This window comes from Stenella coeruleoalba (assembly GCF_951394435.1).
Source record: "Stenella coeruleoalba genome assembly, chromosome: 1".
NCBI classification, from domain to species: Eukaryota; Metazoa; Chordata; class Mammalia; order Artiodactyla; family Delphinidae; genus Stenella; species Stenella coeruleoalba.
The window spans coordinates 14,599,849-14,615,001 of NC_137169.1; the positions used below are offsets into that span (position 1 = coordinate 14,599,849).

General features: G+C 54.3%; 1 protein-coding gene and 1 pseudogene across 3 annotated transcripts; one reads left to right on the plus strand and one right to left on the minus strand.

Moving 5' to 3' along the window:
• Nucleotides 1–54: 54 nt before the first annotated feature.
• MRTO4 (MRT4 homolog, ribosome maturation factor) lies at nucleotides 55–5,671 on the plus strand. Of its 2 annotated transcripts, XM_079912726.1 has the most exons (8): nucleotides 55–192; nucleotides 2,079–2,137; nucleotides 3,032–3,135; nucleotides 3,613–3,694; nucleotides 3,968–4,035; nucleotides 4,273–4,424; nucleotides 4,801–4,877; nucleotides 4,984–5,671. In XM_079912726.1, the coding sequence occupies exons 1-8, from the start codon at nucleotides 165–167 to the stop codon at nucleotides 5,131–5,133; spliced, it is 720 nt and encodes a 239-aa protein (XP_079768852.1). In that variant the 5' UTR covers nucleotides 55–164; the 3' UTR covers nucleotides 5,134–5,671. The 2 variants fall into 2 exon arrangements, with proteins under 2 accessions (XP_079768852.1, XP_079768853.1); XM_079912727.1 differs by lacking the exon at nucleotides 55–192 and having other exon boundaries at nucleotides 3,010–3,135.
• A 589-nt stretch (nucleotides 5,672–6,260) lies between these two features.
• On the minus strand, nucleotides 6,261–14,931 carry LOC307198858 (aflatoxin B1 aldehyde reductase member 3-like; annotated as a pseudogene). The gene is made up of 8 exons (XR_013831753.1): nucleotides 14,910–14,931; nucleotides 13,680–13,907; nucleotides 10,576–10,763; nucleotides 10,295–10,399; nucleotides 9,490–9,578; nucleotides 9,147–9,246; nucleotides 7,326–7,451; nucleotides 6,261–6,444 (listed from the first exon to the last, which is right to left on the minus strand). The product of XR_013831753.1 is annotated as an aflatoxin B1 aldehyde reductase member 3-like (transcript).
• Between the last annotated feature and the right edge of the window lie 222 nt (nucleotides 14,932–15,153).

Consider the following 15,153-nt stretch of genomic DNA (forward strand, 5'->3'; position numbering starts at 1 on the left):
CTCGAGGGAGAGCGCAGGCGGCGGCGGGGCAGGGAGAGGCGGGCCTCAGCGCAGATTGGGTCAGGCACGCGCAAGGGCAACCCCCGAGGGCCGTCCCAGAGGCCCCAGCGCCGCCGAGGTCCTAATAGGCAGCACCGTCTTCCGCCGCACGTGGCTGCAGCGCGATGCCCAAATCCAAGCGCGACAAGAAAGGTGGGCAAAGGGTGTCTTGGGACCCGGTGAGGAATTCGCGGGCTGGCTGTCACCTGCGGTAGGGGCTTCGCGGGGGAAGCACGGGGGTGGGGGCTGGAGCCGGGTCGGGTCAGGGAGCGGAGACTGCTTTGCCAGGCCTCCAGAGTTTGTCCAAGGCCGGCTGGTCGGGGAACAGCCTCTGGACACCCAGGCCGCGCCCGATCTCGCCTTGGCCCACCTTTTCCTACCTCAGCCCATCTGTCTTAGCTCTCCGCGCTCCCCCGACCCTACCGCCTTCCCCTCAACCCAGGTTTATCCCTAAGTATGTACTTGAAGTTGCTTCTGTCTGGCATGCTTGTGCCCCGGTCTTTGTATGGCTGGCTCTTTCTCAGTTGGCAGTTCGTAGGATACCTACTAGGAGAGTATTCCTGACTGCCTCTACTATGGTGAGTCTCTCTCACTCCGGCTCTCTAGCACATTCACTCAACAAATTAGAGAGGGACCTGGCACTCTCTAGGCGTCGAAGGATTCAGCAGTTACAACAAGGAAGGCCTAGAGCCCTCATCAAGCTTAATATTTTAGTTATAGGAAGTATATCCTCCCAAGGTACCGAAAATCGAATCAGTAGATTCAGATAGTGGTAAGTCCCGTGGAGTAAGAGAGAAAGAGAAGTTGATGTTCTTTTGTGCAGTGTGGCCAGAGAAGGTCTCTGTTGAGATGACAAATGAGCAGGAACTTGAAAGTAAATTAGCAACCCATGGAGTTACCTGGAAGGGTGGTGGTCCCAGGAGAGGGAACACGAAGGGCAAAGGCCCTGAAGCGGGAGCATGTTTGACATGTTCTGGGGCAAGAGGCCAGCGTGGCCAGGGCAGAGTGAGCAAAAAGGAGGGAGAGGGAATTGGGCAGAGTGTGCGGGGCTTGAAAGACCTTTGCAAGGAACTGGCTTTCACACGCAGGTGAAACGGGAGGAGAGAGCTCGAGCAGAGGAATGATGGGGTTCAACTTTACTTTTAAAAAGATCACCGTAATTGCTTTGTTGAGAATAGACAGGGAAGGTGGGGGCAGTGTGCAGGGGTGGAAGCAGCGAGACTAGCAGTAATCCAAGAGAGCATGGTGCTGGCTAGGTCCACAGTTGTAGCAGTGGAAATATTGGAAAATGGACAACTGTATTTTGTTTGCCCTCCTGTGCTGCACTTGCCCCTGAATGGCGTGATTACCTTTCTAGATGTGTGCTTCGTGAAGAGGGACTGACTGAGTGCCAGCAGGATGAATAAGAAGCGGCCTCCTCCTAGGACCCAGGGCTTTGCATTTGATGCTCTGTTAAGCGTTTGTGGAATGATTGGGTTCTGTGGAGGGAGCCCTGGTCAGATCTGGCAAATGTCAAACCCTTCTGGTTAAGGGGCAAATTGGGCCCCAGCTGTTGTTGGAGAAGAGGTGCTTGTCCTTCCCCAAAGACGCGTTGCTGCATCCATGGGTCCAAACTGCAAGACAGGGTGTAGCAGAGGAGATACAGTCCCCAGCCCAGAGCAGCCACAGATGGTCTCTGTGTACCACAGCAGCACAGGGACGCGCCTCAGCCAGCAGCTAGCTCAGCCACTGGCAGGGCCCCCAGAGCCTCCACACCTCAGTAGGGAGTTTTCGCTTCACCTCAGGGGAGCTAAGGAATACCTAGTTTGTCTGAGTAACAGGAAAGGTAGGAAGGGACCTTCAGGCTCGGGAACAGTAGCGAGCAGCCACTCTGGGGACCCTGGGAGTAGCCTTGCATGCCAGAAGGGGTGTCCACAAAAGCCTTGCTACCTTTTCTCAGATTGGCTTGGTCCAGCTGGGCTACCAAAGGGGGGAAGAAAGAGTCTCCGCGACATCCAGATTTGCCTCTCATCATCTCCCCCTTTTCTTCTTTGTATTAGTCTCCCTCACCAAAACCGCCAAGAAAGGCTTAGAACTGAAACAGAACTTGATAGAAGAGGTAAGAGCGTGTTCTTTTTATTTTTCCAGACCTTGTATTTGGTTTATAAATGTGTGTGTAGGGCTGTTTGTCAGGGAAACATACTGTTTGGGGGGGGGGAAAAAAAAGGTGCTGATCCAGCCCTTTCTCCTCCAGCAGCAGCACCAATAAAAACTCCCATAGTGATGGTTTCCAGCTTGATTGAGCCCTTACTGTGCCCTGCACGGCGCTGTTTCACGTGTGAAGCACCCCCGTGAGGTAGATGCGAGGGGAAGTTATCGCTGTTTTGCGGTCTGGTAACTGAAGCTTGCAGAGATTTGTTAGTCTGCCCGATGTAAAAAAAAGCCAGGGAGTTACCAAGTGTGGGTAAATGCACCAAGCCAGTGTCTGCACTGCATCAGGCTGCAGGCTGGGTGAGAGCGGAGTTTCCTCCAGCACGAAGATGCCATTTTCCTTGAGACCACTTCATCGTGGCTACAGCCAACAACGTGGGTGCCGCAGGGCTGATGAGCCGCCTCCCCTTATGACTAAATGACAAGACTTTACATGTTTCCATAAAGCAGGAGACTTCCTAGTGTAGCTAGGTTTCTAGATCGCCAGCAATTACTGGACAAAGAGAAGTGGTCAGTTGCAGTGGTGGCCACCGTAAGTCGGAAACCTGGGGAGACGGTGGGCTCTTGACCCGTGGCTCAGCCTCCCCCGAACTTTGCCATCACAACTGCTTTGCGTCAGGGCAGCCCCTGTACTTAGTATCCTGGCTTCAGTAGCAGAGGCAAGGAGGAAACAACCAGGTTAGAGGCGCTAAACATCCTCAGTTGTAAGAGACCTGGAGCAGTCTCTTTCCCACCTGAGGCCAGAGTACTGCCCAACCCCTGCTGCCCCTTGGACTCCAGAGCCCCATGAATTGTCCTGCAGCTTCGGAAATGTGTGGACACATACAAGTACCTCTTCGTCTTCTCCGTGGCCAACATGAGGAACAGCAAGCTGAAGGATGTCCGCAGTGCCTGGAAGCACAGCCGGTGAGCGGGCAGTGGGAGAAGGGCCCGAGTGCGGAGGGGCTAGGCTGCTTGCAAAGCACAGGGGCGGTCAGTGACCTCCGTCACAGGAGGCGCCTTAATAAGGACAAAGTGCCACGCCCCCATCCCCGCTGAAGGGCGCTTTTTAACTGTCCCTGAACCCTGGGGTCTGGTCCCTTAAGGAACATCCCACCCGTTCTGGTTCAGACCATTAAACAGGCCCCTTCCACATATCCAGACGCACTCACAGTGGGCTGAGACAGAATGTGAGTTTTAGGGTCTGTGCAGGAAAATAATGAGAGGGACCCTGGGCTGGCGACAAAGTGAGCAGGGCTGCGTGGAAGAGTGGAGCCTCTGGCCACACCTTCTGCTACAAAACAGCCTGGGCCTTGGCTCGGGCTCCGGGGACTGAAGCTGGTTTGCACTGAAGTGAGGGCAGGGTGGGGCGCTTCCTTCACAGACCCCTCTTTTTCTCTGTAGGATGTTCTTTGGCAAAAACAAAGTGATGATGGTGGCCCTGGGTCGAAGCCCATCTGACGAGTACAAAGACAATCTGCATCAGGTGAGTCTCTGGCCCTCACAGGGAGGGGCCGAGGCCAGGCTGCCTTCTCTGCTGCTGTCACATGATGCACGCTGCAGCCATCTGGCGGCCCGGGGTGGGCTTAAAGCTCGGTTCTCCTTTAACCTCCAGACCCAGGGAGTAGTGCTGCCCCCCTCCAGCTGTGACCAAAAATGTCCACGTGTTGCCAGATGAGGGGGCGGGGCCGGCAAAATGGTCCCCAGTTGAGAACCGCTGCTCTAATGTGACCGACCCCACCCCACTTTGGTTCTGTAGGTCAGCAAGAAGTTGAGGGGTGAAGTTGGTCTCCTTTTCACCAGTCGCACTAAGGAGGAAGTGAACGAGTAAGTGCCCTGGAGGAGCGGTGGGAAGGGAAAGGTTGGCGAGGTCTCCGGGGAGGGAATAGCCCAGGACTTTGTACAGTAGAGGCACTGAGTAAAACCTGGTTCCTGGTTCCTGGAATCCCGTTACGGAGTCTCTGTTCTCCCGGGCTCGCATCTCCAGGCTGAGCCGAGGAGGAAGGGCGGTGAGGCGAGGCCCAGGCGGAAACCTGCCCTCCTGCCACTTCTCTTTCCCCTCAGGTGGTTCACGAAATACACGGAGATGGACTACGCCCGAGCTGGGAACAAAGCCACTTTCACCGTGAGCCTGGACCCGGGGCCCCTGGAGCAGTTCCCGCACTCCATGGAGCCACAGCTGAGGCAGCTGGGCCTGCCCACGGCCCTCAAGAAAGGTACAGGGGCGTCCCCAGAGCGGAAAGGTCACAGCTGAGCGGCCGAGAGCGCAGGTTTCCAAGCCAGACAACTCCCCCCTCACCCCCAATTTCTACCGGCCTCCATTTTCTCATATGAAAACAGGACTAACAGCGCCCGCCTGACAGCTGGGGTGAATGTGGACAGTAAGTTACAGCTAGAATACAGCAGTTACAGGGCAAGGAAGGAAGGAGGAGTCACTGCCCCCCAAAAACCCTCCTGGGCGGCTGAATGCTCACTGATGAACCCCTGCCCCGGTGCTGCTGGAAGCCTGGGGGCAGGGGGCCGGCCCAGTTCCTCTGGCCCTGCACAGGCCTCTGTGCCAGAGTAACTGCCTGGGGGCCCCCTTCTCTGTAGGTGTGGTGACCCTGCTGTCCGACTACGAGGTGTGCAAGGAGGGTGATGTGCTGACCCCGGAGCAGGCCCGTGTCCTGGTGAGTTCCCTCCACCCCGGGCGTCCACAGCTGCGGCGGGAGGGGCCGCAGACTCCTCTGACCCCACTCGCTCCTCCTGACCTTTGGGTCCCTTCACCTCTGGCAGAAGCTTTTCAGGTATGAAATGGCCGAATTCAAGGTGACCATCAAGTACGTGTGGGACGCGGAGTCCGGAAGGTTCCAGCAGATGGGAGATGACTTGCCAGAGAGCGCGCCCGAGTCGGAAGTAGAATCAGAGGAAGACGACGACAGCTGACGTGCACTTGGGACGGGACCTCCGGGCCTGCTCCAGCCTTGTCTGGACTGGACGGCGTGAGACTGCCGCAGCCCTCTCGGGGGAGCTGCCGTGTGTTTTGCTGTGTATGCACACAAGGGAGGGTGACAGGGACAGGCTATCCTATAAATAATGAAACTTTGGCAGCAGGGTGTCTCCTCCAAAAGGGACTTTTCTAGGAAAAAACCCTTGGGTTTGGGCTTTGGTTTGGACCCCCAGGATTCTTAGTTCACCTCAAGCCAGTTTCCAGCACTGGCTCCTGTGTGACCACTGGCCGGGCGGCCCTGGGAGCACAAGAGGAACCACCTTCTCCTTTCCTCTGGCCCTCGGCGCCCCTGGCTTGAAACTGGGATTTGTTTGAGGAAAACAGGCACCCTGCCTGCCGCCCTCCTACCCCTACTCTCTATTCTCTTTCCCACCCGCAACCCCCAAAACCAGGGCCGAGAAACTTGTGGATGACCAGGAGACAGGACGCGTTGGCTAAAGCAGAAATAAAGCCGCTGCCGAAACTGAATGGATGTAAAAAGCATTCCGCTGCATCCTGGGAGGTCTTAGGCTTCTGGGTGGTGGCTTCAGGTGGTAGGTTTTTGCCCAGATTGTTCTGTTTATAAGTATTTAATGAGGTAATTCTGAACGGGAGAAGATCTGCCTCAGGGTGTGTGGCCCTCTTCTTTTCTGTCGCGTGTAGAAGCATGAGGGCCACCTGCAGCCCCGATGTTGAGAGGTCACACTGGGTTCAGGGCAGGAGGCTGGGAGACCCTCCCACCGCCTCTGCCCTTTGAAAACTAATCCCTACTTCTGCCCCCTTCTCACCAAGGCTGTGGGAAGACGAGAAACAGCCTGCAGGCTGCAGAGAAAACAGATTCACCAGATTCACTGTGGGCCTGGCCCCAGCCAGGTTAGTGCCTCTTTACTTAGACAGGAAATGCCTGAGGCCCTGGGCTTTTTACATGATGAAGGCAACTGGGAGTATTAAGAAGAACATAGGAGACAAACAAACAGTTTGTGAACTGGGACTGTGAGGAAAGAACTAGCTACGTAAAGCAGCTTAAAGTCAGAACTGACCGGTTGAGAGAATAAAAGAGGTGATAGGTGGAGTGTGTCCTCTGCCACCCCAAGTCAGGACTAGGCTTGGTGGAGGTAGTTAGGACATTCATGGGCAGACAGGTGCCAGGCCTGATCAAAGGTCTGCATGACGGCCGGCTCCAGGGGCTCTCCCTCAGCAGCCACCAAGTTCTGTTCTAGCTGCTTCATGCTGGACATGCCCAGGATGACTGCGTCCCCCTGAACGCCCTGCAAGGGGAGACGGCCAGATATCAACACACTAGCGCGCCACAGTGACTCCAGTCACACACACCCACTCCCACCCTGCCCCTGCCAAGACCTGCAATCCGAAGTCTACACCCTATATTATTCCGCACGAACTTACATTGCCTTCGAACAGCTCTACGGCCCTGCTTCCCTAGACGCACGCAGGCAGACCCGAGTTCCCCTCTGCTGCTCGGCAGCTTGGAGGGCTTGGGTTAGTCGTGTGACCTCCCTAAGCTTCAGGCTTCCTTTACTTTGCAGGGTGGTTGTGGGAGGTTTTTTTTTTGGCCGTGCCTTGCAGCATGCTGGATCTTGGTTCCCTAACCAGGGATCGAATCCATGCCCCCTGCAGTGGAAACGCAGAGTCCTAACCACTGGACCGCCAGGGAATTCCCTAAAATTTCATAAAGTTTGTTTCAGGCCTGGCACTTAACAGGGGCTCAAGAAAGAGGCACCATTAGTATGTGATGCCCAAGTTGGAGGAAGTTGTTGGGAAAGTGGGATGGCAGGGAGAGGGCAGCCCTGCCAGGGACATGGAGTTGGCCTCTGCAGAGCAGGCAGCCAGAGGCACATAAATGCTAATGCTGAAAAAATGTAGGTTTCAGCATCACACATAGCTTCTGCCCTATCTCATGTACCCACAGTTAGGTGAAGTGGCCTCTGAGCCAGTTTACTCATACGTAAAGTTGGGATAATTATACTTACTAGGGCCAGTAGTGTTTGTAATGTGACACTTAATAAACTTCTCTAAGAACAGGAATACCACCCAAAAGACCTGGGCCATGGAGACATTTCAGAAAAGGAAAAGGAATAATCCAGAAATCATGAAATAATCACGCAGCCCTCTCTCACTTCCTCCTTCCTACCTGGAGCTGGGAGTGGTGGTACCTCCACCAGAGGGCGGCCGAGGTCATGCTGGGGGCACTGGGGCCATACGCAGCCTGCAGGCCTTCCCCACCAAGGCAACAGCCTCGAAGTAGTGCTTCCAGAAGCTGGGTGAGTGGAGAGGGTGGCACGGGTCAGGACGCTGGGATTCCTGCAGGTCACTGGTCCCTGAGGCACTGAGGGACCATCTCAAATGGAGGTTTTGTTTCCCTGAGCAGCAGGATGCATGTGGATTTCTGGGCCCCTCACCGGGGTGATTTCAGCCCAGTGGTAGGAGCAGCGGGGATGCAGTGGGCAAGGATCCTTGCATTGAACATGCTCACCGGATGCGAACGACACAACTCCCCAAGTTGGGAACCAGGAGTGTCCACAGCACCACACCTTTGTGCCCCGGGTCACAGACAGGACAAGTCCTGGCTCCAGTCCCAGCTCTGGCCTTGGCTCAGTCACCTGCCTTCACTTACCTGCTCAGTGAGGAAACACCCCGAGCCAGCCCCATGTGGCGAGTGCAAAATGTAAAGGAGATGATGGACCTGCAGTGCTCTGTCAACTAAGTAGAGCAGAGAATATCAACCAAGAGGCTCCAGGGGTGAGGCCTGAGCGCTGGTGGTGTGCCGAGCTCCTTGAGAGACACTGCCTAGAGCGATGGCTCCTAAACCTGGCCAGACAACCAGAAACCCTGGCAGGGGGCTTCCCTGGTGGTGCAGTGGTTAAGAATCTGCCTGCCAATGCAGGGGACACAGGTTCGATCCCTGGTCTAGGAAGATCCCTCATGCTGCGGAGCAACTAAACCCGTGTGCCACAACTACTGAGCCTGCACTCTAGAGCCTATGAGCCACAACTACTGAGCCCATGTGCCACAACTACTGAGCCCGTGAGCCACAACTACTGAGCCTGTGCACCTAGAGCCAGTGCTCCGCAACAAGAGAAGCCACCGCAATGATAAGCCTGTGCACCGCAACAAAGAGCAGCCCCCACTCGCCGCAACTAGAGAAAGCCCACGTGCAGCAACGAAGACCCACCACAGTCAAAAATAAATTAACTAATTAATTTTAAAAAGTCCTGGGCCATTTCAACAAAACTAGCATTGAAGCCTTGGAGACTCAGCTTCTATAAATCTTGAAAGGTTAGGAACTTTCCAGCAGTCCACAGATAATGTCTAAATTTGATAAATTAAGGAATAGCAGTAAAGTATATGCATCAGAGATCTCACAGTAAATGCCAGAGGGAAGGAAAACTGTAGGAATTAAAAAGCATCACCTTGGAGGAGTGCGACTTGAAGAGGGCTTGCTTCTAACTGTGGGCATGTATTACTTTGATAACTTTTTCAAACTTGCAAAAATGAAAAAAAGGAAGGGAAGAAGGCTAGTCCCAACAGATGTTCAACTATAACTTTAGACGTTGATGACAGTGTTATTGCCAAGAGTTTACAAAACTTAGACTCAGTTGCCCCAGGTGACAGGCCAGCATCAAGCCCCAGGAATCCCAAGTTCCAATCCAAGGTTTCTTCTCCCTCTGTGGGCAGGGAGTAGGCTCTTCCCAGGGAAAAGACATAGCCTCACAGACCTGGTGGGAGGTCCAGAGCTCTTCGCATTCCCAATCCAGGCCCCCAATCACTCCCCAGAGACACTGGCGAAATTTTAGCGGTAAATTTCTCAGTAAAGCTGGTAGGGATCCAGGGGCAAAGGTCTGAGCACAGGGGGAGGTCCTGGCCACCAAGAAAGCAGCCCCAGGGACTCCCCATTGCAGACTAAGGGGACCCACGCCACCTCCCACCCTGACGCAGCCCATGCCCAGCTCACCGATTCCTGTGGATCTCTGCCCAATTGGTCCCAAAGAAACGGCCCACAGGTTGTTACCCATCCTTGTCCCCATCCTTGTACTTGCCGGTCAGCAGGCCCCCTGCGGGAAGGCTGTAATCAGATCTCCTGGCACTGCTCCCAGAGGCTGCTCTGGACTGCAAGTGGGGGTGATGGTGGGGGACCCAGGAGGGATGGAGGACCCAGCCCAGCCTCCTGTCAAACCCCTCCCTGCTTTCCAGGTCTGGGACCAGGCATCCCCAGGGTGAGGAACAGGCAGAAACACGGCCAGGAAGACCCTTTCACCCGGGGTGAGCCCGTCCCCACAGCAGCCCACACCCCATACCAGCCAAAGGGTTTTAGGCGTAGAACCTCCGTCCTGAGGCAGGGGAAGAGCTCTGTCTCCACTTGCTGGGTGGTGGTGTTGTACATGCCCTGCAGGCAGAAGGGCCAGCTGGAGAGGGCGCATGGGACCCCAAATTTTCCTGTGGAGAACCTCAGTTCAGACCTTAACAATCAGGCAGATACTTAATGGCGCTGGTGGAGAGGGCTCACGCCCAAGGAAAATTCATCCCTTCAGCCAACATTTCTGAGCACCACCTATGGCCTGGATACTGGATTTCCATCCACAAGCCAAAGGACAAAGCTGCTGTGCTCAGAGATTTAATAGTGAGCTAGAGTGTTAGCAAACATTCAACGAAAGAGACAATCGTAACACACTAGTAAGTTCTGTGACCACTGCCTGGCAGCAAGTAGGTGCACAAACATTGGCTGAATGAATGAGGAGGAGAAAAGGAGGACCTGAGATCTCAGGCTCCTCTGGGCTGTCAGGAAAGGCTTCCAGAGGAAGAGGCATCTAAGTGAGACCTGGGCACTCCTTCCAGGGAGAGCAGGGAGGAGTGTTCCAGGCTGACTGCAGAGCAAGAAGCAGGCCGGAAGGGGAGCCAGGGCCGGAGAGAGCAGGCGCCTGTTTGCCAGGCTGAGGGTACCCGGGAGCCATCTGCAGGCTGTGAGCAGGGGAGGCAGGGGGGTGGCTGCTATGGAGAGGGCATGGGGTGGGGGGGGGACATTGGGGGGGAGTGGGAGGGGCCACGGGGACCCAGGATCAGCAGGCACCCAGGAGACAGAGGCCTCTGCAGCCCCGGCCTCACCTGGTACACGGTGGGCAGGATCCAGTTGTTGCTCTTGCACAGGGTACAGATCTCGGCCACTTCCCAGGCGGCATAGTTGGAGAGGCCAAGCTCCACAAACTTGCCCTGCGGGGGAGAGGCCAAGGTCAGAACCCACTGCAGCCCAGAACACCAGGAAGGAGAGACTGGCTGGGGACCCTGGGAGTGGGGTCTGTCCCCAGCTCTGCTCTGGGACAGCCCTGGAGCCTCCACTCTCCTGGGCAACGACAGGCCAAGCAGAGGAGCTGGGGGGCCGCCCTCACCTCCTGGTGCAGCTGGTGGCAGGCACGCAGTGTCTCTTCCATGGGGGTGCCGTGGTCCGGCAGGTGCAGGTTAAAGAGGTCCACTCGGGGGCACTGCATCCACTTCAGTGACGTCTCCAGCTGGGACCAGAGGCTGTCAGGTTTCAGAGACTTTTCACCCACTGGATTGGCCTTGGTGGTGATTTTCACTTTGGGAGGAGAGAAATGGAAGTCCAAGTCAGTTTACCAAACGCTGGAGAGGATCTAGTGTAACGGTTAAGAGACAGACGTGGGTTCACACCCCAGCTCTGCCAATTCGAGCTCTGTGACCCTAACCAAGTTATTTAAACTCTCTGAGCCTCAATCCCCTCAACTGTAAATTGAGTGATATCTTGTCAGGAGGCCCCAAGGACTGATCAGAACTTTGATAGATTTGCTCATTATGAGCTGCTAATGTTATTACGATGGCTATTTACCAGACAACTGGGTGTGCCACGCCTGGCGCTAAGGGCTGGATGAGGAGGGCCAGCAGTGGATCCCTGCCATCAAGGACGCACAGTCTAAGGGGCCACTATAGAGTAAGTGAGGCCGGGATAAGCACAAGGTGGGAGAGGAGTCCTGGGAGTTCAGGGAAGGCTTTCTTAGAATCTGAATCTCCAGGGCCAGTCAGAGGCCGCCCAGAGGCAAGAACGTGGCGTGTGAGGAGCCATGCCTGCGACGCCATGAATCTAGAACACCAGGTCCACGGGGCACACAAGGCAAGAGAAGGGGCCACAGACCAGATGGATACAAAGGGCCCTGAGTGCACCCCCTAGAATCTGACTTCAGGGGGCCACAGGGAGACTCTGAACACTTTTCAGCCAGCAAGCTAAGTTGTCAGCTTTGCAGTTTTGAAAGATGACTCTGAATGAAGCACACACAAAAACCTCAGGGACAGGTCTGGAAACAGGGCAAATGGCGAGGCTGCGGCAGGAATTCAGGCAAGAGAGCAAGAGGCCTCAACTGGGGCCCCAGGGAAGGAAAGGCAAGATATTTCCATCAGAAAAATAACCCATTGAGAAAAGGCTGGTGTTGTGCCGCCTGTGTGAGTCAGGAGTGAGTTAATCAAATACTTTTCTCCCCAACCCCATTAAGAATCCCAGGTGGGGGCTTCCCTGGTGGAGAAGTGGTTAAGAAGCCACCTGCCAATGCAGGGGACACGGGTTCAAGCCCTGGTCTGGGAAGATCCCACATGCTGTGGAGCAACTAAGCCCGTGTGCCACAACTACTGAGCCTGTGCTCTAGAGCCCATGAGCCACAACTGCTGAGCCCACGTGCCACAACTACTGAACCCACATGCCACAACTACTGAAGCCTGCGCACCTAGAGCCCGAGCTCTGCAACAAGAGAAGCCACTGCAATGAGAAGCCCGCGCACCGCGACGAAGAGTAGCCCCCGCTCTCCGCAACTAGAGAAAGCCCGGGGCTTCCCTGGTGGCGCAGTGGTTGAGAGTCCACCTGCCGATGCAGGGGACACGGGTTCGTGCCCCGGTCCGGGAAGATCGCACATGCCGCGGAGCGGCTGGGTCCGTGAGCCATGGCCGCTGAGCCTGCGCGTCCGGAGCCTGTGCTCCGCAACGGAAGAGGCCACAACGGTGAGAGGCCCGCGTACCGCAAAAAAAAAAAAAAAAAAAAAAAAACAGAAATAGACTCACAGACCGAAAACAAACTTATGGTTACCAAAGGGGGAAGGGGTTGGGATAAATTAGGAGTTTCAGATTAACATATACACACTAATATATATAAAATAGATAACCAGCAAGGACCTACTGTACAGCACAGGGAACTATACTCAGTATCTTGTAATAACCTATAATGGAAAGGAATCTGAAAAAGAATACGTATATACATATTTAGTTATACATATATAACTGAATCACTTTGCTGTACACCTGAAACTAACACAACATTGTAAATCAACTAGATTTCAATAAAAATTTAAATTAAAAAAAAAAAGAAGACCAGAGTTGTCACAGAGAGGCAGTCAGGTGATCTAGATAGCATATGAGATGCATGCATATTCTTGTTTTGTTTCAGATCTGTGCTGTGAATCATTTCACTCTGAGGACCTCAAAGCAAAAGATGGTACATGGTGCTAATGATAATACTACTACTACTAACAGTAATAGCTAACATTGCTGAGCCCTCACTATGTCCCTGTGAGGCACGTTATAAACATTTCAGATGGCATCAGACTGATGACAGATGTCCCCCTACCCCCATACACAAACCCTCCACTTAGCTAGGTCTGCTTGTTCCAAAACCCTCAGCACTGCCAAATCTCATTGCCTTTGCACACTCACTGCCCACCCGCGCAGCCGGGAATGCCCTTTCTCCTCTTACTCCCCCTGGAAAACTAGCAGTTCTTCAAGGTCTGACGTTCCGTTTTCCTAGTGTTCTTCAGTGTCCCCTCCCATCTCTAGACTCTGAGTTCCCTGGAGTGGGTTAGTGTCAATTTCCCTTCTATGGCCTTGGACGGAGGCTGGCACAGAGAGGGCAGTTAGACACCATACTACCCCCACTCTCCCATCCCAGCTACTGCCTATAGCTCCTGCGGTTCCCAGGCGCGGCCACCATGGTGAAGCGAGAGGCACTGCCAACTGAACGGCGCACCCCGAGCTCCACGCAGCAGTCTACAGCCCAGAGCAACGAGGAAGCAGATCCCCGCCGGTTCCGAAGCCTGATCTGGGACTATGCCAGGAAGTGCCAGGGCCATAAGGGCAGGATTCCTGCAGATCAGGACCGCACCCGGCACCTGCGGGGAAGGGGAAGGAGGCAGGGGCTGCACAGCGCCAGACTCCGTTTTCAGTCCCCGCGAGAGGGGCTAGCCAAGTCGTTCCAGGCTAGACCAGGGTTGGGACGTTGCTGAGGGGAGGGAAAAGGAGAGGAAAAGAGTCAAGACAAAGCACTGTCCGGCTGTCCGGGGCTAGATGTGCACGGGGCCTGAGGAGCGGGGTGTTCACAGAGCTGCGGGGTGGCCAGTGGAGGTCGGCGCCCCGGCAGGAGGGCGAAGCTGTCGGTCCTGACCTCGGCCGGTGCATGGCTCGGGGGAGGTAAGGGGGACGGAGTCTGGGTGCCAGGAATTACCTCTGCAGTCGCCACCGCCCAGCCGTAGCCCCAGGCCGCCCAGGATGCTCTCGGACGTACGCTAGGGCCGTGTCTATATCGGTGTGGCCGCGCTCCCGGAGGAGGGGCACGGCCGCCTCATCTCCATGGCGCCCAGCACGGTGCCTGGGCGGCCCGGGGGGCCAGAGGCTGCCTGCGGGGGCGACAGCAGCCGGGACACTGCGGCGGCGGGGGGCCTGCGATAGCCCGCTGGAACGCAGCCGAACGTAGCACTAGCCCCCGCACTAGCTGGGCCACCGCTTTAAGGAGGGGGTCGGGCCCCGCCCACCGGCGTTGGGGGCGGAGCGCACAGAGGGGCGGGGCAAGGGAAGTAAGGCGAAAGGCTGCGCGGCGCCCCCGCCTCTCACGCCTGCGGCTCCCCACCTCCCTCGGCTTGGCTCCTGAGCTGTCCTGGGGTCCACGTGTTCTTCCAGAGGGGGCTTTCCTAAGGGCTAAAGGTCCTAAAATGATGTCTTGGCCCAGGGGTGGTGCCCTCAGTGGTGTCCCGCCACCTTGCAGGCCCCAGAAGTCGGCTCTGTGGTCCTCCCGTCAGGACTTGCCAAAGGCTCCAGCCCGCGTCAGTATTTAAGTATTGAAAGAAAAGAGCTGTCAGCCTCGAATCCTATACCCAAGCGAAAACACCTTTCAAAAAGGAAAGCAAAGACTTCGTTCAGACAAAGGTTGGGGAGAATTCATAGTAGCCAGCTTTCACTATAGCAGATATTTTAAAAAATTCTTTAGACGGAAGAAAAGTTGGATTTACACACACAAAAAGTGAAGAGTGCTGGAAATGGTAAACGCGAGGATGAATATAAAAGACTTTGTCAGATAAGTGAGTTTCAGGTGGAAAGTATTATTATTATTTTTATTATTATTTTTTTTTTACTGCAGACATCAGTAGTTTATTGTTTAGTCCAAACACATTCAAAATGGAAACTCAAAGAATACTTTCCACCTGAAACAATTGTCTGAGACAGATAATACAGATAACTTTTAAACAGATAACTGAGTTTTTATAAAGTTAAATATACAATTACTGTATGACTCAGCAAAAACCCCATTAATCTTCATGAACCTACATATAAAAACCTTTGACCAAGCGAATACAGTGATATATAAAAAGGATAATACATCACTTCTCAGTGAATTTCATCTCATGAATACAGTGGGCTTTATATTTGAAAATCAATCAATATAGTTTACTATACTGACCAAAAAAGAAAACCCATATCATCATCGCAATTGATGCAAAAAAAGCATTTAACAAAATTCAATACCTATTCATGAAGAAAGAAGGGGAAAAGAAAAGAAAAAAACTAAGAAGAAAAGGGAGTTTCCCCAAACTGATAAAGGGCATATACAAAAAACATATAGCTGACATTATATTTAATAGTGAAAAAACTTTCCCCCTAAGATTGGTAACCAGTCAATGATATCTGCTCTTACCCCTTTTCTT

Coding starts and splice junctions, on each gene's coding strand:
- MRTO4 (XM_079912726.1), top strand. CDS start 165: ATGCCCAAATCCAAGCGCGACAAGAAAG. Junction 2,138..3,031: donor AACAGAACTTGATAGAAGAG/GTAAGAGCGTGT, acceptor ATTGTCCTGCAG/CTTCGGAAATGTGTGGACAC. Junction 4,425..4,800: donor GCCCACGGCCCTCAAGAAAG/GTACAGGGGCGT, acceptor CCTTCTCTGTAG/GTGTGGTGACCCTGCTGTCC.